We start from the raw sequence: 24,184 nt of genomic DNA, 5'->3' as shown, positions 1-24,184 counted from the left end.
CATAAGCTTTCTATAGTTTTCAGCATACAGATCTTTTACATCTTTGGTTAGATTTATTCCTAGATATTTTATGCTTCTTGGTGCAATTGTGAATGGGATCAGTTTCTTCATTTGTCTTTCTGTTGCTTCATTGTTAGTGTATAAGAATGCAACTGATTTCTGCACATTGATTTTGTATCCTGCAACTTTGCTGAATTCATGTATCAGTTCTAGCAGACTTTTGGTGGAGTCTATCGGATTTTCCATGTATAATATCATGTCATCTGCAAAAAGCGAAAGCTTGACTTCATCTTTGCCAATTTTGATGCCTTTGATTTCCTTTTGTTGTCTGATTATTGATGCTAGAACTTCCAGCACTATATTAAACAACAGCGGTGACAGTGGGCATCCCTGTCGTGTTCCTGATCTCAGGGAAAAAGCTCTCAGTTTTTCCCCGTTGAGGATGATGTTAGCTGTGGGCTTTTCATAAATGGCCTTTATGATCTTTAAGTATGTTCCTTCTATCCCGACTTTCTCAAGGGTTTTTATTAAGAAAGGGTGCTGGATTTTGTCAAAGGCCTTTTCTGCATCGATTGACAGGATCATATGGTTCTTCTCTTTTTTTTTGTTAATGTGATGTATCACGTTGATCGATTTGCGAATGTTGAACCAGCCCTGCATCCCAGGAATGAATCCCACTTGATCATGGTGAATAATTCTTTTTATATGCTGTTGAATTCGATTTGCTAGTATCTTATTAAGAATTTTTGCATCCATATTCATCAGGGATATTGGCCTGTAGTTCTCTTTTTTTACTGGGTCTCTGTCTGGTTTAGGAATCAAAGTAATACTGGCTTCATAGAATGAGTCTGGAAGTTTTCCTTCCCTTTCTATTCCTTGGAATAGCTTGAGAAGGATAGGTATTATCTCTGCTTTAAATGTCTGGTAGAACTCCCCTGGGAAGCCATCTGGTCCTGGACTCTTATTTGTTGGGAGATTTTTGATAACCGATTCAATTTCTTCGCTGGTTATGGGTCTGTTCAAGCTTTCTATTTCCTCCTGATTGAGTTTTGGAAGAGTGTGGGTGTTTAGAAATTTGTCCATTTCTTCCAGGTTGTCCAATTTGCTGGCATATAATTTTTCATAGTATTCCCTGATAATTGTTTGTATCTCTGAGGGATTGGTTGTAATCATTCCATTTTCATTCATGATTTTATCTATTTGGGTCATCTCCCTTTTCTTTTTGAGAAGCCTGGCTAGAGGTTTGTCAATTTTGTTTATTTTTTCAAAAAACCAACTCTTGGTTTCGTTGATCTGCTCTACAGTTTTTTTAGATTCTATATTGTTTATTTCTGCTCTGATCTTTATTATTTCTCTTCTTCTGCTGGGTTTAGGCTGCCTTTGCTGTTCTGCTTCTATTTCCTTTAGGTGTGCTGTTAGATTTTGTATTTGGGATTTTTCTTGTTTCTTGAGATAAGCCTGGATTGCAATGTATTTTCCTCTCAGGACTGCCTTCGCTGCATCCCAAAGCGTTTGGATTGTTGTATTTTCATTTTCGTTTGTTTCCATATATATTTTAATTTCTTCTCTAATTGCCTGGTTGACCCACTCATTCGTTAGTAGGGTGTTCTTTAACCTCCATGCTTTTGGAGGTTTTCCAGACTTTTTCCTGTGGTTGATTTCAAGCTTCATAGCATTGTGGTCTGAAAGTATGCATGGTATAATTTCAATTCTTGTAAACTTATGAAGGGCTGTTTTGTGACCCAGTATATGATCTATCTTGGAGAATGTTCCATGTGCACTCGAGAAGAAAGTATATTCTGTTGCTTTGGGATGCAGAGTTCTAAATATATCTGTCAAGTCCATCTGATCCAATGTATCATTCAGGGCCCTTGTTTCTTTATTGACTGTGTGTCTAGATGATCTATCCATTTCTGTAAGTGGGGTGTTAAAGTCCCCTGCAATGACCACATTCTTATCAATAAGGTTGCTTATGTTTATGAGTAATTGTTTTATATATCTGGGGGCTCGGGTATTTGGCGCATAGACATTTATAATAGTTAGCTCTTCCTGGTGGATAGACCCTGTGATTATTATATAATGCCCTTCTTCATCTCTTGTTACAGCCTTTAATTTAAAGTCTAGTTTGTCTGATATAAGTATGGCTACTCCAGCTTTCTTTTGGCTTCCAGGAGCATGATAAATAGTTCTCCATCCCCTCACTCTCAATCTAAAGGTGTCCTCAGATCTAAGATGAGTCTCTTGTAGACAGCAAATAGATGGGTCTTGTTTTTTTATCCATTCTGATACCCTATGTCTTTTAGTTGGCGCATTTAATCCATTTACATTCAGTGTTATTATAGAAAGATATGGGTTTAGAGTCATTGTGATGTCTGTATGTTTTATGCTTGTAGTGGTGTCTCTGGTACTTTGTCTCACAGGATCCCCCTTAGGATCTCTTGTAGGGCTGGTTTTGTGGTGACAAATTCCTTCAGTTTTTGTTTGTTTGGGAAGACCTTTATCTCTCCTTCTATTCTAAATGACAGACTTGCTGGATAAAGGATTCTCGGCTGCATATTTTTTCTGTTTAGCACACTGTAGATCTCGTGCCAATCCTTTCTGGCCTGCCAAGTTTCAAAGGAGAGATCAGTCACGAGTCTTATAGGTCTCCCTTTATATGTGAGGGCACGTTTATCCCTTGCTGCTTTCAGAATTTTCTCTTTATCCTTGTATTTTGCCAGTTTCACTATGATATGTCATGCAGAAGATCGATTCAAGTTACGTCTGAAGGGAGTTCTCTGTGCCTCTTGGATTTCAATGCCTTTTTCCTTCCCCAGTTCAGGGAAGTTCTCAGCTATAATTTGTTCAAGTACCCCTTCAGCACCTTTCCCTCTCTCTTCCTCCTCTGGGATACCAATTATGCGTATATTATTTTTTTTTAGTGTATCACTTAGTTCTCTAATTTTCCCCTCATACTCCTGGATTTTTTTATCTCTCTTTCTCTCAGCTTCCTCTTTTTCCATAACTTTATCTTCTAGTTCACCTATTCTCTCCTCTGCCTCTTCAAGCCGAGCCATCGTGGTTTCCATTTTGTTTTGCATTTCGTTTAAAGCGTTTTTCAACTCCTCGTGACGGTTCCTTAGTCCCTCGATCTTTGTGGCAAGAGATTCTCTGCTGTCCTGTATACTGTTTTCAAGCCCAGCGATTAATTTTATGACTATTATTCTAAATTCACTTTCTGTTATATTATTTAAATCCTTTTTGATCAGTTCATTAGCTGTTGTTATTTCCTGGAGATTCTTCTGAGGGGAATTCTTCCATTTGGTCATTTTGGAGAGTCCCTTGCGTGGTGAGGACCTGCAGTGCACTTCCCCTGTGCTGTGGTGTATAACTGGAGTTAGTGGGCGGGGCCGCAGTCCGACCCGATGTCTGCCCCCAGCCCACTGCTGGGGCCACAGTCAGACTGGCGTGTGCCTTCTCTTCCCCTCTCCTAGGGGCGGGATTCACTGTGGGGTGGCGTGTCCCGTCTGGGCTACTTGCACACTGCCAGGCTTGTGTTGCTGGGGATCTGGCGTATTAGCTGGGGTGGGTAGGCAAGGTGCACGGGGGGTGGAGGGGCAGGCTTAGCTCGCTTCTCCTTAGGTGATCCACTTCAGGAGGAGCCCTGTGGCAGCGGGAGGGAGTCAGATCCGCTGCCGGAGGTTTGGCTCCGCAGAAGCACAGAGTTGGGTGTTTGTGCTGCGCGAGCAAGTTCCCTGGCAGGAACTGGTTCCCTTTGGGATTTTGGCTGGGGGATGGGCGGGGGAGATGGCGCTGGCGCCTTTGTTCCCCGCCAAGCTGAGCTCTGCCGTCCGGGGGCTCAGCAGCTCTCCCTCCCTTTGTCCTCCAGCCTTCCCGCTTTCTGAGCAGAGCTGTTAACTTATGACCTCCCAGACGCTAAGTCGCGCTTGCTGTCGGAACACAGTCCGTCCGGCCCCTCCGCTTTTGCCAGCCAGACTCGGGGGCTCTGCTTGGCCGGCGAGCCGCCCCTCCGCCCCGGCTCCCTCCCGCCAGTCCGTGGAGCGCGCACCGCCTCGCCGCCCTTCCTACCCTCTTCCGTGGGCCTCTAGTCTGCGCTTGACTCCGGAGACTCCCTTCTGCGAATCCTCTGGCGGTTTTCTGGGTTTTTTAGGCAGGTGTAGGTGGAATCTAAGTGATCGGCAGGACGCGCTGTGAGCCCCGCGTCCTCCTACGCCGCCATCTTCCGGAACTCTCTGCCACATTTTACCTTTCAAGATTATTCTCCTATTTTTGAATATTTATATAATAGCTGATTTAAAATCTTTATCAAATAAGTTCAACATCTCTATGATCTCCACGTTGACATATGTTGATTGATTTTTGCCATACACGTTGAGGTTGCCCCACTTCTTCATATGCTGAACAATACTAGATTGCATCCTGGATATTTTTGATATTTTGATATGAGACTCTGAGTCTTGTTTAAATCCTATGGGAAACGTTGATTTTGTCTGGTTTTGTTTTGTTTTAGCAGGCGGTTGACCTGGTTGGATTCAGACCGTAAGTTAGAATTAGCCTCTGGGGGTTGTGATTCTAGTTCCAATGCCAATTCAATTTTCAAAGCCTTTGTGGTGCTATTCTGGTCTGTCCCGTGTGTGCTACCTAAGGGCCTGTCTGGGACCTGAGCCGTAGTCTGTATCTTAGGTCAGTCCTTGAAGTCTTTGTGTGCTGTTGAGGGTCAGAACTAAGTGGCGGAGGAGTTCATAAATAGTTCTGAGTCTGATTTCCTGAACTTCTCCTTCTGTGTCAACACTGAAGAGTCTTTCCATTTCTGTCATCTGGCTAGAAATCTGGAGCTTTATACTACTCTTTCATGTTCATTCTGTGCTTGTGCCCAAGTCTGGGGCCAAGAAGGAAGAGGGCAGAGAGAGAGAGAGAAGCTACAAGACTGTGCCCCACCCTCATGGAGATCATAGCTTGTCTGATTGGAGAGGGATTTCCCCTTCCTTGTAGGTATAGGCATCCGTGGGCCCCCTGCTGCTTCCTCTGTTGCTGCCAGGACACCCTCTCACTCCACCTTGAACCTGAACTAGAGGGCTTCTCCTGGAGTTCTTTCATTTGTGCTGATGTCAGCTTTTGGGTTTCCTCCTAGACTAAGCCAGGGAACACTGGAGGGTGCAAATAGTACATTCCCTGTCTGTCCATTGGTGCTTCAGATCCCTGTCTTCTTCAGCCCACCTTCTACTGCTTACTTGTCAGGGCCCTTGAATAACTCCTGCCTGCATTCTGCCCACACTGTAGTGGCATTCAGTGGGACAGACAGGGCGGGGTGTGTTTATCCATCTGTGCAGAACCCAAACTCCTCCCACAGGGTGGCTGTAGACTGCCAAAAAGGGAGAAATTTACCCAAAGCTGAATTCTGAAGTGGATAATGCATTTGTCAAAATGGCACATGGGGAAAAAGTGATGTAGATGTGCTTTGACCAAAGTGTGTGGCAAAGAAGTGTCTGAAGCCTGGAAGGTGGGTGAAGTGGAAGCCAGGAGCAGTGGGGGACCAGGGCTGCTGAATCGTGGCAGGTTTCTAGGGCTTGGGAACCGTAGACTGCAAGGTGTTCACCATTCAGTCAATGCATAATATGGTCGCTGACATGAAGGACAGTGTGACATTTGTGTAGCCCAAGGGGGCTTGGAGATGAGCAGTAACACAAGAGGGGTGATGGAGGGAAGAGACCCTTGTTGCTGCTTGGAGAGAAGGGAGGCATTTGGAAAGAACTATTTTGGAAGGAACGATAAAATATTGACAGCTTGGAGTGTGTAGGAGGCTAGAACTGAATAGTTGAGCTTGTTACTAACAGAATAAATGGTACTGTTGGCAACAAAGAATATGAAGTAAAGAAAGTTACTAATAGCCTGACCAGTTAGTATAATGCCTTCCATTCAGTACCTTAGAATTTGTCATTTTATATTCTACTGTCTGAAATCATCCTCTAATTATTTCATACAGTTTCTGCATTTTCCTTCAGAAGAATGAAAATTCCTTTTTGCATCTCCTGTCAGGCTTTCAGAAGAGAAAAATCAGCTCCCACTTGCCCCACCCCCACACACATCTAAACATTTCTTTGGGGATGGGACTGGAATATCTTGGGATTTTTACATAGCTCCAGAGTCAACCCATGCACACACTTGGACAAATAATTCTTGATGGATTATTTGGCTGGAAACCTCAATAACAAAGATTGAGAATCAATTTACTTTCTTCTCCAGAGTCTCACAATGTAGGTTTGCAATTTTTCCTTTACCAAGAGTGAACAAGGATTTAAGTAATTTATCTAAATCAGGAAATTGTAAATCCACATTTGAATTATAAATGTTGAAAGGGAGGGGGCCAGGCCTATGTGGCCTTTTGACAAGGTGTCATGTGTATTTATATCCTTCACAAATACTAGCAGACGACCTGATGGCATGCTTTGACACTGACGTCCGTTACCCTTGATGCTGAGTGCCTGTCACTTATCCAAGCTAGCTTTGAACCCCAAGCCACCTATCCTGTTTGAATTTGTCAGTATTTATATGAAATTTTCTTACCACAAGCACCATGTCAGATCTTAATCTTCCCCGTCTCATTGCCTGAAGCCGTTTGGAGATAGAGAAAAATTTCTATAATTCAGGTGTCTTAAGTAATAACATCAGTGTCACAAGAGCCCAAGGCCTTCAAACATATTACTTAATGCGTTCTCAAGTACTGGCGTTATTAGTGGAAATCAGACTTTCTTTTATCAGGTCCTCCAAATGGTGCCATCATCATAACTTATTTTAGTGTAAATATTTTGAGGATGTTTTAAATCAGAAGGAAAATGATCCTACACAAACAAGTTTTAAGAACTTCACCCATCCTGCCTTACCCTGACCTGTATCTCAGTACCATTCTAGAAAATTACATTCCCTGAGGCACCTGGTTGACTCAGTCAATTGAACGTTTCAGGTCTCATGGTTCGTGGGTTCGAGCCCCGCATCAGGCTCTATGCTGACAGCTCAGGGCCTGGAGCCTTCTTCGGATTCTGTGTCTTCCTCTCTCTCTGCCCCTCCCCTGCATGTGCTATGTCTTTCTCTGTCTTTCAAAAATAAATGAACATTAAAAAAAAAAAAAATAGAAACTTATGTTCCTAGACAGAGATTTGCTTTTCTGACAATTGTTTCCAAAGTGAAAACTTCTCTTTCACGGAGCATGCTTTAGCCGTCTGTTATATCCTGTCTGTGTGCTTTGGGGGGGGGGGGGGGGGGGGCGAGGCTTTCTAAAGTAATCAAATTCAGAATTTGGAGACTGAAGCAAAATTTCACCAGGCCCCTTATTTTTTGGCCTCTAAACTCCTGTTACATTGGACCATCCACTTTTGGGAAGTATAGTTTTCTTACATGTTTGTATTAATTATAACCCAGAATTAATTAATTTGTACATCATCACCTCAGAAATATTCATATGACAACATTTAATAGGATAAAAGAGTTGATTTCTTTGTGCCGTCGCAGAATTAGAAAATCTCACATAAAATTTGAGGGTAATTAGTAGTGATATTAACGATTATTGTCACTATACTGCTTAGAAATCCATAGAAATGTTTACATGTTTAATTTCACTTTCAGTGTACCTGAAATACTAAAACAGAAAATCTTCTGTGAAATCAGCATTCAGTGGTTTCATTCATAGAGATTTAAGCAAAGCATTTTTTTTTCTTTCTTTCTATCTTTTTTTTGGTTGTTGTTAACAAGTGTCTCTGTGTACCCTTTTACAATGTCATTTCCCTTCCATTTCCTTTTAACACCATCTGGAACTTGTCTACCTTCTGGTATTTAACAGGCTCTGAAGTAAACTCAAAGAAGCCATCATGCATTTTAAGGAGGCTTAGATATGCTCTAAAAATTACAAACTAAACGCATCAGAAAAGTCCATCTGCTGTGACTAATCATGTTAACCTCCGATCAAGGAGTAGTTCATGGTTAAAGAGTTTAAGATCTGGAAGGAACCTTAGAAAGTATCCAGTTTGATGACTAGATAAGGAAACTGAATTCTGGAAAGGGTGAGCTTAACTCACCCTTGGCCACACAAGAGTTTGGGGCAGGGCAGATGCTCTGGGTCTTAACACACACAGATGTTAGGTAGATATGTACATATACGTACGTGCATGTGTGTGTCTGAGTGTGTGTGTGTGTGTGTGTGTGTGTGTGTGTATACACACACATACATACATATATACATACATACATATATATACATACATACATATATACACACACACATACATACATATACATTTATACATATTCATGAGTAAGTAGGTTGGTAGGTAGGTTGGTAGATAAACTGATGGATAGATGTCCCAAGTTTTTCTTCTAGAGCTTCAGACCCATATTGCTGCCTGCCAAAGGCATCTCAAATTCATTATGTATAAAACCAAACTCAGGCTTTCTCTCCCAACCCAATATTGGTCCTTTTTCAGTATTCTCAGTCTGTGTGAACAGCTCCCCGTCCAACCAGCTGTTGCCTGCCAGTACCGAGGAACATCTTCTTTACCTCCCTTGTCCCCATATGCAGCCCATCATGGGGTCCTATTGACCTTATCTTCTACACATCTTCCTGATTTGTTTATTCTCCTTCTCTCCTCTCCCCTTCCCCCCAGTGCTGAACCACCATTGTCTTTGACCTGGACTCTTGCAGTAGCCTCCGACCTTATTTATCTGCATCTACCCTTGCCCTCTTTGCTTTCTTCTTCAAACAGTTGAAAGAATGAACTTTCTGAAACTCTCATCCAATCATGTGATGCTGCACAAAGCCTTTCACCATCTTCTTATGCACCCTCATGAAGTAAAAGTTGCTTTACTGTATCTTGAAAGATTCTATGTGGTCTCTTCCTTTCCCTCTCTCAAGCTTCATTGTGTGTACTGTTCTTCTCCCTTTCCTGTGCCGTAGGCATTTAACTGTCTTCCAGTCACTCAGCATCATCACCACCACCACCATCAGTTTTTCCTGCCATGGGACCTTTACACATGCCACTCCCTCACTCTCCGTGCTTCATCCTCAGAGCTCGTCTTAGGCACCGCTTCCCACTTCTTCTTTCCCTAACCTCCTCTAAATCAACCCTCTTCTTATGTGCTCTTTGAGTACCGGGCAGGTTATCTCTCCTTTAGGTGTAGCTTTGCATCTAATTGTGGACTTATTTGATTATTCACCTCTCTCTCTTACTTATAAATTCCATGAGGGCAGGGCATATGTCTGACTTGTTCAACTTTGTATCTGCAGTGCTTATCACAGTGACTAGCATGCACTCAGGGTTCATTAAGTACTTGTTGAATGAATGAATGAATGAAGGAATGAACAGCAGCATAATGTAAAAACAAAGCCAATTTTTTAAGTCAGTAGGTTTGTTGAGTAAAGGAATAAAATGAAATAGAAAGAAACCAGCCTTAACAGAGCCTCTTTTTTTTTTTTTTTTTTAATGTTTATTTATTTTGAGAGAGAGAGAGTACACACGCAGGAGGGGTAGAGAGGGAGGGAGAGAGAGAATCGCAAATGGGCTGATTTGGGGCTTGATCTCATCAACCATGAGATCATGACCTGGACCAAAATCAGGAGTTGGACGCTTAACCGACTGAGCTACCCAGGGGCCCCTAACAAGCCTCTTTCTATGTGCCAGGCAGTTTATGCACATTATTTAGGTAGAAACAAGGAATGGTCATGGATAATTTTGTTTTCTTTTATAACTCTTAAAGGGATTTTTATGTGTATTTCATGCAAATACATGGGTGGCAAGATTATTTTCAATGATTTAATATGATATGAAATATGTCTCTGAAATACCATTCTATTTTTCCATTAACATATTTTAGCACTTTTCAACCTGCATGGCTGGGCATTTGATTAACAGGAAAAAAATAAAAAAAGAATTGGATTCAATGTAATTAGCACATTGAATATGATTGCCTTATTAATCTCTAATTTCCCTTCCAGAGCATTAAATATACCTATATCCTAGACATGGCTGCTTAACTTTTGACTTCTCTGTATGGCACATAGTTCTGAGTCCTGGTCATAAAAGGCATAGAAAACACCTTTCTTGATGGTAATGGTGCCTTTTCATGATTGGAAAATATACGAATATAATTTTCCATGAGGGGGATAAGCAGGTTGTAGATTGGTTACTATCTACTACTATACTTTTAAATCTCTGAAAACTGTGTTCTTCTTTTCATAGGACTCCCTCTCTGCTAGATAATGACAACTGCCAGAACCAACCCTTTCAGTAGTTCCCTGGGGTTATGACGTAACCTGTTAGGTTTTAACCATATTGAATTTGAGAATCTGAGGCAGTATGTTGAGTAGGCAGGTGGATATACTGGCCTGAAGCTCTAGAATAGCCACCTGGGGCTACGATATTACTTTTGAGGCCCAGGTAGGGAAATAGTAGCCAAGTGAAGAGGTTGGTGACTGCTGTTACCCCACAGGTCACGTGCCCTGTCCAAAGGAGGCAGCCTTCAGCAGCCCAGGGATTTTGGCCAAGTGGCAATACAAATCTACTGATACATTACCTTCTAGTTTTTGAAGGGAAATCAGAAAGAAACTCAGTACTTTATGTAAAAACTGCAGATTTTTAACTGGCAGCTAATAATTTTAGTTTTTAAGTTTTCGCGGGGCACACAAAACATCTCTGAGCTGGTTTCTCTCAGGCCATCAGTTTGTGACATATGATGCAACTTCTCTCCCTTGGCTCTCCAAGTCCTCACAGTGTCTGTTCTATCCTGGTGCTGTTTCTGATGCCCTGCATTTTGGGTGGATTTGACTCCCTCCTCTCCCCGCAGCAGGACAGGCCCGTTTCCCTGGCCAGGCTTAGCCCTTCCTGTGGTTTCCCCAAACTGGAATCACTTCTCTTGTCCTGGAGCTGCCTTGTGAGACCCAGCTGAGGTCTGTCCCCACCTACAGCAGCCTTGCACACATCACTTAGGTGCTTGACCCCTCATCACATGTCATCGTCTTCCGTGGTTGACTTCAGTGGATATGTTCTGTCCTCACAAAGAAGTTGCATTCTTTTTCAGGGCAAGGATTGAACATGGGGGTCTCTTCTAAGGTGTGATAGACTACTCCCGACGACGTAGTGAATCTCCTCTGGAACATCGCTTCCCTTAGATGCCTCTGATGACAAGGAGCTCACTGCCGTCTGTGGCACCCATGCCAGCTTTGAGCAGTTCTGAATTTAGAAAGTGTTTGTTTGCTTATTTGCTTAAAAATGCTAAAATTTGTCCCTGCCCTTACTTAACATTTTTGTTACCCTTGGGTACTTGGCTTGAATTCTGTTGCCTCTTGTGTGATCATTTTTTGAATAAGCAGAACCCTGGTCCATCAAATGGAGCCTTTCTCGTGTGTCTCATGTGGCCACCCAAATTTTAACAGAGTTTTAACAAGAAGCAGTGTTTTCACATGGTAATAGACCCTACACGTACACAATTTCTTTCCTGTCAAATCCTGAGGTAGATGTTAGTAGTGGTTACCTGTACTCTGCCGATTATACCATGTTTTCTTTTGAAAGCACTTTCCTTTGGGATTTCTCCTTTTACTGGCATTAATAAACATTTCCCAAATTTGTGACCATATGCTTTGGTTGGTATTACAGCATCTCTTTGTAGAACTTACTGCTTTTTTTTCTTCCTAACAATCAAAACTATAATTATCTGGATATTAAGTTTTAAATCTCGTAATATAATGCTTGAATCCATCACTTCTGCCTTAGTAACATGAGTATTGTGACACTCAGCTATAAAAATAAGAATATTTGCAGGTTTAAAATTGGCTTATATAAGCAGACTTTTGAGACTAAGTCTTTCCCTTATTATTACCATTTTATAGTGCACTGGAAATTACATTTCAGCTGTAAAATTCCACAACATGATGTTGTCAACCAACCGGTTGCTTACCGTGAACTCATTGCTGTTTTTGTATGTTCTTAGGTGCTGTGATACTCTTGGGAAGAACCAATATGTTTCGCTTTAACCATCCTAAGGAGGCTGCCAAGCTCAGGGAGAAGAGGAAGGTGAGCAGCATAACATCTCCAGGAGCCAATTCTGATTCTGGTGGGGCTGGGGCTGTGGGAGCGGTTTGATTTTCCGGAGTACGGAACTAGAAAAGTCACGCTGTAGCCTGTACTAACTGTACGGAGTTGTTTCTCAGTGGATGATTGGCTGATGAAGTAGGAGAGCAAACCGGTCAAGTCCAGAGCAGGGGGAGAAATGGCTCCTTCTAGACCCTTCTCTTCACCCCTCCACCCCCCAAAAGGAGTTGGGCATTGTTTTGCATTAAGTGGGGAGTGACTTCCACTTATGAGGATCTGTTGTAGGAGTTAACCCAATATCAGAATCAGTTTCATCCAAAAGCTTGCTTCCTTTTTACTTTTAGCCATAGCAGATGAGACTTCTGGTTAGGGTGTGAAGCAGAGAGGGGGTGAGTTTGGGACAGCTAGTTGGATAGGGTCATCCAGAGGGCACTCTAAGTGCAGGACGGGTGAGGTGGGTAGAAGACCTGAGAGAGAAGGGAAGAGATGAGAGAGAATGTGTCTTGAGACACCGTATGTCCTTAGACTGAGGAAGGTAAAGGCTACAGCTAACATTTCTATGAGCCAGGCACTGTATGAAACTTCTACAGCATATTTTACTGCTTTATCTGTGTAGCAGTTCTTACTAACCCCATGTCACAGATGATCAAGATGAGAAACTGAGGCTTACTTGTTCCCTAACTAGCACGTGGCCAGCCTGCACTGCTGCCCTGACCCTCTGACCTAAAGGGTCTGCCCTTCACCCCTAAGTCACAGAGCCCTGCATGTCAACCTCCTATTGTGAGGGCTACCCAAGGGTGCCAGTGCCTTCGATGGGAAAGAACGAGAAAGCTGCAAACCCCAGCCTTCTCCACGGTTGCTCATTCCAGCCAGTGAAGCCTCTTATCTATTCTGGCCCAGGGTCTCCCTGGAGGGTCCTTATTGGTTCACAGTTGCAGAGGAAGAGAGGGAGGAAAATACATTTGCCAGTAGCTTTCCATGGAAGCAAACAGGTTAAGCTCTTACTTTTTGGTCTCCCTTCCCCTCTCCCTCCTCATCTTTATCCCTCAACACCTGTGAGTGCTGCTGAGAACAGGACACAGCTCCCGCCAGGAATGGAGGGTGACCCTTCCCTCCACTTCAGTGCAGCGTGGTCGAGGAGATCCCCACGGTTGTGCACTTCCTGGCTAGCTTCCCCTGTCCCGGCATGCTGGGGCCCCGCTGTGGTTAGCTGAGGCTTGGGTTGGAGTTGTATTTGTTGCCTGGCTGTCCCTGATTTGCCGCCCTCAGGTAGACCAGTTGGCGTGTGTGCTAATGAGGGGTATATGTACCTCATTGCCTCTCACAAGGTGAGAGCAGTGAGTCCAGGGCTGTGGCCCCCTCTCCCCCACTAAGGTAACCGCTCTGCCCTGTGTCTGCTCTTAGAGTGGCCTTCTGTCCTCCTTCAGCTTGTCCATGACTGACCTCTCGAAGTCCTGTGAGAACCTGTCCACGGTCATGTTGTATAACCCAGGGTGAGTGAACAGCAGCGTCTCCTTCCCTGTGACTGTCACTTTTGTGGTGTTTATTGTGTCAACCCCATTAAAGTCACTAGATAAAAATAAAATTTCTGCAATTGCTCCTCCTTAGCAAATCAGCCATAGTCATTTCCCAAGTCGCTTTTCAGCCCTTGCTCTGTCTGTACATAATTTTACTTGGTTGTAATCACAACATAAATGAGACTGTGTGTTCCAATTTTTTTTTTTTTTTTTTTTTGCTTAACAGCGTAAGAAGCATTAGTGAGGGTTGTTACAGCCTTCGTTATCATTTTCGTAATTGTCTATTATTTTAGAATTGGCTCTTTGATTATGTAGTGTGTGATCCCCTTGGTTTAGGCACTTTCATCTCATTTTATAAATTTATTGTAATAACAGACAATTTTGATTCTGAGGGCATTCAGGAGTGCAGGAAATTGTGTTCAGTACATCCAAGCCTTGGGGGGGGACCCCTGGGGACACAAAGAACTTTGTGGCTGGGTTGCTCAGGTCCTTCACAGTTTCAGTAGTGATGTGGGGGTGACAATGAAAATGCCTAAGAACAGGGAACTGCACAAAAGGACTTTGGGGTCCTTTCCTGTTTTATGAGGTCCCACAGTTTTATCTTTCCTACAGAGGGAATTTCCTATAAATCAGCAGAGGTAAATCTAACAACTGAAGAAGTGATGTAAAACTGACGACGATGTCTTTTAGAACTGCGCTGCACCGAGGAGTGGCTGCATTCCGTGCCAGGCACTGCATTCGGCATCTCATACCCGTTGTCTTAATTCTCTGGGTGACTGTCCCCACTTGACATGTGGAGAATTTATAGCCATTTGCTGGCCCACGTAAGGTCTCAGCCCATGCAGTGACCATGTAATTCCCTGCTTATCTCCAGCTGGGGGCCTTTTCAGACCTGGGGCCGGTGCCCTGCTAGAGCCCCCACCCCACCTGGGCAGTGCTCACAGATACGGAGTCTGGAGGCATCGCTCTTCTGGCGCAAGTCCCTTCACTGGTTTGTGAAAAGCAGGTTATGCCTATAAGGGATTTCTTCATTGCCATGGGAGTTTAAATCTGGGAGGGACCTTTGATCTTTTTTCCAGGATTCCTCATTTTATAGGCAAGCTGAAGACCAGATTTCACACCTGGCTGGAGCCAAAACAAACAAGCAAACAAACAGAAAACCCAAAGGAAAAAACAAAACAAAAAACAAACACCTAGTGCAACATCATAGCTGCAGGCTCCTGGGCCTCTCCCACTCTCCAGAACTTCTGCAAGTACAAGCCACAGTTAACTTTGTCAGCCTTTGTCTTTACCCATCTTACAGATCGGCTCTCCCATCTTATTACATAGCTGTTGAGGAGAGTTGTGCTCATCAAGTAAATCTGTCTTGAAATAATCTGTATCGATAAAGCCCTCAGAGCGCCTGGGTTATCGCTGCTTTGGAAGGCATGTTCCGTTGGAGGTCTTCAGTCCCTTGCAGTAGCGTTAGCAACTGCCTTTTGTGGTGGCTGGGATGGAGTCATTCATATACTCACTTTGTTTAATATAATATGCCAGTCTTTAGGGTTAATTTCAGTTTAAGTATTGTGAGCCCATCTGTTCAGTATTGTTTGACTAAACTGTTCTGGAATGCGTACCGTGCTTGCTCGTAATCATCTCCCAGTCCAGGACCCAGCTCTAGTCCTGGAATCCAGTTACCAGCTTCTTTATCCATGATCCTGGGGCCTTTTACTTTGAACCCATTTGGAAATCTTATGTGGCTGTTCGGTGCCTTTGAAAAGCCCCAGACTGATGTGCAGTCAGCTCGTCCTCTTGGAGACACAGCTGTGTCTCCAAGTCAGCTGTGAGCCCCCCTCTCCCTTGCGTTGCCATATGGTATCCAAGGACTTCTTTTTTTTCTCCTCCAAGCGGAGGTGAATATGTAGTCCTCTTAAAAGTGATGCCAGTTTAGGTTGTTTGCTGGTTTTTACATTACAACGATCTTTCTCAATGTTTATAAAATACAGGTTAGAGTGTACTAATTTTTCACCCTCCAAACTTTTCGGTGACTTTCCGTGGTCCCAAACAATAGAATGCTAACCCCTTACCGTGTCACTCAGGCTCTCCACCATGAGTGCCGTCCTCGTAGCACATCCCTGTGTGTGTTCTGGGTTCTAGCCATTTCAGGGACCCTTCTGTTGCTCAGACCTGCCTGGACTAGCCGTGCCTTTTGGGCTTGTCTTTTGCTAGTTTCAGAGCTCTGGCATGCGTTTTGGGATGTGCCTACTTGTCCTCTAAAACACAGTGCATGCGGTCTGTCCTCTGGAAGCTATTCCCATCTTTCCTCTCCCAGTCGAAAGGAAGTGCTCCTTCTTCACTGTACATTCTGTCATCCTCATTCTGGTCCTCTTTGTAATGGACATTCATCAAACAACAAGCCTTTTCTGCCTGCCTCCTTTGGGGAGCGTAGTTCTACCCAGGGGCACAGCTGCCCACAACCCTAACAGGGTCAGTTTACAGCTCGCTAGAGGAGAGAGGCAGGCACAGGGGATTTACAAATGGGTGCAGAAAGTGGGAATGAAATGTCCTGAGCAGTGGAGTGATCAGGGAGGGCTTCCTGAGGAGGTGACATTGAATCCAAGACTCTGGAACGACAGAAAGGGGGAGAGAGGAGAGTCTTCCAGGAAGAGGACAAGTGCAATGGCTTCTACCCGAGGAATAGCAAGAGCTCAGAGTAGAGGGAATTCAGTCATCGGAGGTGAGGCTGGTGCATAGACTGGGGCCAGCTGTATAAGGCCTCTTAGGCCATTGGCAGGAGTTTGTCTCTTTTCTAAGAGGGCTAGGGAACTCTTCCAGGGCTTTCAGAAGAAAAGCAGCCCGATGATGTACTTCCTACTAACCTTAGAATGTATGTCACTTGGAGAAAGTAGCACGGAAACAAGAAACCGTTTAGAAAGCTGTTTCCTTTGTCCACGTAGAAGTGAGAGTGGCTTACAATTGGGTGGTAGCCTTAGAGATGGAGTGCCATGGAATCAAGGGTCATGCCCAGGTTTCAGATGTAAATAGCTGGGCAGATGGTGTGTCTGTTCCTGAGATGGGGGAGGCAGGGAGAGTTGGCGTGAGCTGGCCTTTGCACAAGAGTTTAGTTCGTGTGAGTGTCTCTCCTATTTGATTGGAAGTGTTTTGAGGTCAGCAATTGTAGTAATTACTGTAGTAATTTACTTGTAGTAAATTTACTTGTAGTAAATTACAAGTAAATTACTTGTAGTAATTTTTGTATTTTATTTTATTTTATTATATTTTAAAGTTTATTTATGTTGAGAGACAGAGACAGTGCAAGTGGGGGAGGGGTAGGAAGAAAGGGAGAGAGAAAGAATCCCAAGCAGGCCTCATGCTCGGAACCCAACCTGGGGTTCGAACTCATGAAACCATGAGATCATGACCTGAACCAAAACCAAGAGTGGGATGCTTAGCTGACTGAGCCACCCAGGCTAATTTCTGTATGTTGAAGTGTCATTCACGTAACGTGCATAGTAAATGTTTAGCAAACAGATTAAGAGGGAAATTTTAGTAGGATACATAGATCCTCTTGGGAAAGGATTTTTTGCTAATTTCTCTGGGCATGGATATTCCAAAGAGTGAAAAATGGTATACTATATAAAGGAATGTGTTTCTGTCACATGGGTCAATTCCTAAATGACACTGAAGTTATGTGAATAATCTCAAGATCATGTTCAGGATCCTCAAACAAAAAAATGGGAAGATGGTCTTGTGATGAAATTAATTAGACCAAGACAATCAGAGAATTCAAGTGAGAAGCAGCATCTGTGTTAGATTACATTGCAGTTGGCTGAGGAGATGGTTCTAGATGCATTTGATACTGCCGTTATGCATCCTGTTCACCTGGCTTCAGTTAACAGGCACATTTTGTCTCTGCCACCCTTGCGGTACTCATTTGTAAAGGCTCAGATTAAAATTACTCAATACTTCGCCAGCCTGACTTCATGCTCCCTCACGTCTAGCCCCCCTCAGCTTGCCACCTGCTGTAGAGAATGATTGCCCATGAATTAAAGCATAATTGGAGAAAAATTTCCTACTCTGATTTATGGGTGTCACGAGGTGTCTGCTCTAGCAACTTGGCAAAATGAAGCGGGATTGAAGTATCGCCATGCTGTTTATACTTTTTTTGATGTTACAGGTGTAAATACCCTCGGCTTAAAGTAAGTACCACGTGATAAACTGGAAGACCATTGGAAGAAATATGTTTTCTACTTGGACCCTGACTAAATATTTATTTATAGCTAGATAATGAGCTGCTTGGAACAAGAGCATGTTAGTTTCTCAAGATGGAAAATAGCCGAGATGCTTGCACAGATCAACACATATTTATTGAGAGTCTTCTGTGTAGAGAACCTAGAAGTGTCAGATGAATGTTCTTTCTGCCCAGGAGAACAGGCACACTCCCGTGAACTCATTTTGAGTGAAGGCCAGGCAGCATGTGATTCAGGGCAGAGAGTTGCCCCTGGGAGGTCTGGGAAGTGATCCTCCTCATATAGCCATGCCTTGTAATATGGTGGGTAACTTAGAAAACCAGAGACTTCCAGAAGGAATCCTTCTTGAAGGATTCCTTCTTGACACTGCGATTGCCTCCAGCCGGCATCATGGAATCTGAGTCTTAAGCCTAATTCCCAGGAACACTGTTTCCTCAACCCAGCTGTCCCTATCATAAAATTTTCCCGTTCCATCCCATTCAGCTCCCTCTCAGTGCCATAGCGACACATGCCTGGAATAAATCACCAGAGAGCATCTCAGGAGAAGGGTAGTATGGAGGGGATAGTGGGGGTTATTAGGAGCCTTAAGTGAAAACCGGTCTGAAGCCTCTGGTCTAGTGCTTTCTTCTCTGTAGTTGAGGATATGAAGCTGTCGGGAGTCTGTAGTACTGCCTCAGCTTGGAGGACAAAGTGAGGAAGGATATTAAGTGAAGATTTGGTCTTGGACACCCTCCCCTTAGAAATCCCAAGTCACTCCCCTCAGTTCTTCTCGAGAATTCTCTCCAAGATTCACAAATGAACTGGATTCTGTGCCGGGCCTTGAGATGTTTGCAAGTAGGAGAGGCAGGCTGAAGAGAAGAGATTCTGGGAGTGGGCAATTTTGTGGGCCGAGCAGAGGAGTGCTGGGAAGAGAGAGTCCTGCTGAGCAGAAGGGTGTGCTAAGAGGAGTCCGCAGGTTCAGGCCTGGCTCGGGAGCATTCTGAAAGCCAAGTATGGATGAGCAGACAGAGCTTTTCCTCCCGGAGATGCACTGGGGTTCGGGCAGGTGGATTAGAAGTAGGAGAGGGATGGCAGCTCGGGTTCTCTAGGCACATCCACGGTACCCGTGTATGTGTAATGTTTTTATAAATTCGATTAGCACGTCCAGAAGTTATGACCATGATTAAAATATATGGCCCCAAATGCAACAGAGAACAATTTTCTGTATATTCATCAGCATTTGGTAGCTCATTTCTTCACTGTTTTAAATCGTGATAGCATACACTTAACATAAAATTTACTGCCTTAACCACTTTTAAGTGTACAGTTCAGTGCATTCACATTATGGTGCAGCTCATCTCCAGAACTCTCCATTTTATAAAACTGAAACTCTGTGTCCATTAAACAGTAACTGCCCATTCCCTCCTTCTCCCAAACCCTGGCGATCACCATTGTAGTTTCTGTTTCGGAAGTTTGACTACTTGGGGTACCTCACGTAAGTAGACTCCTGCATCATTTGGCTTTTTGAGACTAGCTTATTTCACTTAGCATAATGTCTTCAAAGTTCATCCCTCTTGTAGCACGTGTCAGAACTTCCTCCTTCCTTTTTAAGGCTGAATAACATTCCATTGGACGTATGTACCACATCTTGTTTATCTACTCACCTGTTGAGGGACACTTGGGTTGCTCCTACCTTTTGGCTGTTGTGAATAATGCTGATATGAACACGGGTATACAAATATCTGTTTCAGGCCCTGCTTTCAGTTCTTTTGGGTATATACCCAGAAGTGGAATTGTTGGGGATGTGGTAATTCTGTTTTTAGTTTTTTGAGAAACTGCCATCCCATTTTCCACAGCATCTGTACCATTTTACATTCCCACCAACGGTGCACAAGGGTTCCAAATTCTCCACATCCTCGCCATCACTTGTTTTCTGTTCTGTTTTTTTCTTTTCTCGTTAAAATTTTTTTTCTTTTTACTTTTTAAAGTTTTTTTTTATTTATTTTGAGAGAGAGATTGAGAGAGAGAGAGAGGGCACAAGCAGGGCACGAACAGTGTGGGCTCCATCCCATGAATGGTGAGATCATGACCTGAAGTGAAACCAAGAGTCGGATGCTTAACTGACTAAGCCATCTAGGTGCCCCTCTTTTTTTTTTTTTTTAAATAATAGCCATCCTATGGGTATGGGGGGTGATGTTCCTTTGTATTTTGTTAAAAAAGTTTTTTTTCTCTTCCATTTTCTCAAGAATGTTTTATCCGGAAAGTGATGTCTGGAAATATAGAAAGAAAGAAGATCTCAAAATTTAGTTCCCCCAATAAATACAGTAAACAAATGATGAACATAAATCTAACATAGATTGATTTCCTGATGACCTCTCTCAAGCACTGCCACGTTCAGTTTAACCAGCCCATTGAGATTGGGTATCTTAAAACCTAATTGATGGTAGGAATCCAAGAAGTTTTTCTAGCCAAGGAGAGATGTGATCATCGTTGCATTGACAGATTCACTCTGGCAGCTGAGTAACAGAGGCACCAAGGAAGCTACGGGAAGGACACAGAGGTGAAGGCTTGAACTGAGACAGTGGTCAAAGGAACCTAGAAGAAGGGGTGGGCTCCACAGCCATTTGGGGCAGGAAGTCATGAAGCCTGGATGATTAATTGGATGTGGGAAGTAAAGATGTTGACTTCTGTTTTCTGGCTTAAATAATTGGTTGGGGGTGGCATGCTACCTGGCTGAAATACAGATACAAGGGAAGGAAGAGCAGGTTGTCAAGAGGCAGGAGAATAATGAGTACAACCTTGAAAAACTGAGCCCCAGGCCTTGAACTTTCTCCCATAAGTGACTGTGCATTTGGGTACTCTGTCAGCCGCTGCATACCCCTGGACAAAGCTGGAGTCTCTGTGGCTTGACCAAACACCAGGATGAAGGAGGTTTCCCCTGTTGAATAAAATAGATGTTCACAACATCTACCACTTTACCCTCATCCCTTTGGCTCCTGTTTTAGGGCAGTCCTTTGTCCAGCCCTGTAGTGGGGCTGGAGTGAGTACGACAGATAGGGGCTCAGTCACCTTGGAGCATAACTCATTGCACAAGGAAGACCCTCGTAAAGCTGCCAGAAATCAGGACACCAGTAGCATTGTCCTTGCACTTGCCAGGCTAGGATTCCTGGGATGTCTTTAAATTAAGGAAAGCTGTGCAGTTGAGCCCAGACCCCACCCCTCAATATGCTGCATCTCATTGAAGGGGATCCTTGTCACAGAATTCTCTGATCAGCAGGTGGCCAAGCCCTGGTGATTAGTGTAGAGGTTGGTATTCCCTACCTCATATTTGCCTCATCTCTTCTCTAGATATACTACTCAGCCATAAAAAAAGAGAAGGAAATCCTGCTTTTGTGACAACATGGATGGACCTTGAGGGCATTATGCTAAGTGAAATAAGTTAGAAAGAGAAAGACAAATATATATGATTTCACTTACGTGTAGAATCTAAAGAAACGGATCGGCCAAAACAAAAGAACTAAGCTCACAGATACCGAGAACAGATTGGTGGTTGCCAGAGGGGAGGAGGGCAAGTGGGTGCAGGTGGTAAAAAAGTACATACTCCCAGTAAGTAAATAAGTAATATAATGTGTAGTAACGTACAGCATGGTGACTATAGTTAATGTTATTATATGGCACATTTGAAAGTTTCTAAGAGAGTAAATCTTAAAGGTTCTCATCATAAGAAGAAAATTTTTGTAACTATGGTGATGGGTGGTAACTAGACTTATGGTGATCATTTTGCAACATCTACAAATATAGAATCGCTGTGTTCACCTGAAACTAATATATATCAATTATACCTCAGTTAAAAAAAAAATAAAGTAAATGGCCAGTGTGATTAATACCTGAGGACTGGCAAATGTCATTAAGGTGACTGTCATGGCCCTGAAGGTGATTCCTGACTTCCTCTTTGCAGTGGCACAGGACAGACTCATTGACCTGCCTCATTGGGAAGACTGTCCCAACCTTAAGTCACACCTCCTTAGCCCTTTGTGGTGACTTCTTTCTCTAAGACCCCTCTTCTTCCCAGAATTTGATTTGGCCCCTCGGTGCCCACGTGGTGACTTCCAAGCTCCAGCACAATCATTCATGATTCTGTTCTCCAGCTTTGGCTTCTGTCACTTTCTACCTCCAACTTTATGCCTTGGTTTAAGTGGACAAAACAGATCTTTCACAGCTCTCTCCAGGTCAGGCCTCTCTATAAAACCTGTCCATAAAACCGTCCCACTCTTTCTCTTGGCCAGTCCTCTTCATCTTTGAAGCCCGAGTATCAGAATTGTCTCCTCAAGAAGCAGTCTGCGCGTCTCCGATTTGAGCTAAATGCTTTCTCTTTATTCTCTTGCAGGCATTTTGTGCATATTTTTAGCAGAGCCTTTTCCAAATTCATTTAATTGATGTTTGTGTCTGCTTTCCCACTAGGCTTCTTGTGGACAGAGACCGTTCCTTACTCATTTTTAATCTCCAGAAGCTCCCACATAGTGGGCTCTTAACAAATGTTCACTGAGCGGTAGGTTTTGGCCCGCAGATGTGCTCCCAGCACAAAGGATGTGTCTGTTCATAGGTCTTCAGATGCCTCGTGCTTCAGATGGGTCCTGTGCCCTTTTTAGTATCTCCACTTTTTAGCTGGCCCCTGTCTTTTGAGTTTTTCACTCGTGCAGGCATACTTTTTTGTGGCTTTCTTAACTGTTACAAGTGACCATATCTCTTGGTTTCTTTGGTATCGTATAGACCTGAGTTTTTGGTTTTGTTTTTTTGCAGTAGACTGAAAATTACTGCTGAATACTCAGTTCCTCCTACAGCAAAGCTCTCTGAAAGAAGTATGTCCAGTTTACAAATTATCGTATGCAGTTGAGATCCAACTTATCTCTCTAAAGCAACAAAGCAACCGGTTCTTTTTCCTTTGTTCAGCAGGTAACCTACTGATTCTCCACATCACCCATGTCTAAAAAAAACCTCATGCTCTAAATCATAGTAAGATTTGGAGTTTTTGAAAGTGAAGTCTTTACTCCCCAAGAACGTTTAATCAGTCAAACTGGGCACATAAATTGGGTATATCATTTCTAGCAGAGTTTTGGAACTTACTCCTGGCCTACATCTCAAGCTCCCTGGAAACTAAGATTTGTATACACACATGCGTGGTACTTGGTGCCAGAGAAATTTTGGATGAGGCAAAGCAGCCCGGTGACTTCCTTTGGGAGTTAGTTCCACTTTGGAGTAGTGCCCAGCGAGGGTCTTTGCCAGGAAGTAATTTCGCTGCGGGGGAAAGATTCCTCCGTAACCGGCACAGTCTTTATGAAGAAACCAAGCCCACTGCTTAGGCATCCTCTGTCTTGCTCTGAGACTGCAAACAGACAGCTAATTTGGCAGGATGTGGAAGCTTTCACAGCTTCTCAAAAGTGCTCTAAGCAAAATTATATACATTCCAAATTCATTTCAGTCTCGAAAATAAAGAGATTTTCACTTGTGCATTAGCATCCTTTAAGCAATAACCAGTGGTGAGTTGATTTACATGGGTATATTTGAATAATTGAATTCTGAAGACGAGAAACATCTGGCTTTCAAATCCATTCGGACCAAAAAATATCCAAATCAAAAATCAGACATGTATTTGGTAAGCCATCCAAGGAGCTTCATGGAGTGTGGCATTGCGAGCTGGGGTTTGGCTGGCATCAGGGCCGCCGCAGACCTCGGTAGCCGGGAAGGCTCCTAAGTGGGGATGGTCTGAAGTCATCAGCAATCAAGGAATGAAGACAGACGAGTGAAAATTATTTTCAGTCCAACGTTTTAACATGTTCATTATGGAAAACTTAGAAATTATAAACAAGCAAAAAAGAACTTACTGCATAGTCAACATGCCGCTGCATATTCGTCTCTACCCCTGGCTGTTCCACTGTGTAGCCATTTCTGTCTTTGTGTGTGTATGTATGTGGATACTCTTTTATACACACGCACTTATATATTATTTATATGTGTTCTTTAACCAGGACGGGTTCATGAAGAGTTTTTGCACTTATTCACCTTTTCTTTTCATAAATATTTTCCTACATTATTTTAATGACCACGTGATATTGCATTCCTTGGGTATTCTGTGCCTTACTTCTTGTCTGTTGATAGGCATTTTGTCTAGTGTTAAGTTATCACAAGCAATTGGGGTGAACATATATGTAGCAGCTAAATCTTTTTGTTTCTCCATGATTACTTCCACAGGGGGAAAAAAAGTAGAGATGGAATTAGTAGGCCAGAAATGTAAATAGTTTTTTTTTGTTTGTTTGTTTGTTTATTGGTTTCTTACTTTTATTTCATTTCATTTCATTTCATTTCATTTCATTTCATTTCATTTCAT

At 43.2% G+C, this 24,184-nt stretch overlaps 1 protein-coding gene across 6 annotated transcripts in view; it reads left to right on the top strand.

Annotated features, from left to right (window-relative positions):
• Positions 1-24,184, top strand: part of KIF16B (kinesin family member 16B) — a 299,460-nt gene that overhangs the window by 158,761 nt on the left and 116,515 nt on the right. For all 6 annotated transcript variants that reach the window (XM_049650080.1, XM_049650081.1, XM_049650086.1 and 3 more), the window contains 2 exons: positions 11,974-12,056; positions 13,479-13,567. In XM_049650080.1, the coding sequence (XP_049506037.1) occupies positions 11,974-12,056; positions 13,479-13,567 (172 nt within the window). The remainder of the gene's footprint in view (positions 1-11,973; positions 12,057-13,478; positions 13,568-24,184) is intronic.

The sequence above is a fragment of the Panthera uncia genome, assembly GCF_023721935.1.
Source record: "Panthera uncia isolate 11264 chromosome A3 unlocalized genomic scaffold, Puncia_PCG_1.0 HiC_scaffold_11, whole genome shotgun sequence".
NCBI lineage: Eukaryota > Metazoa > Chordata > Mammalia > Carnivora > Felidae > Panthera > Panthera uncia.
This window is presented reverse-complemented; position numbering and strand designations above follow the sequence as displayed.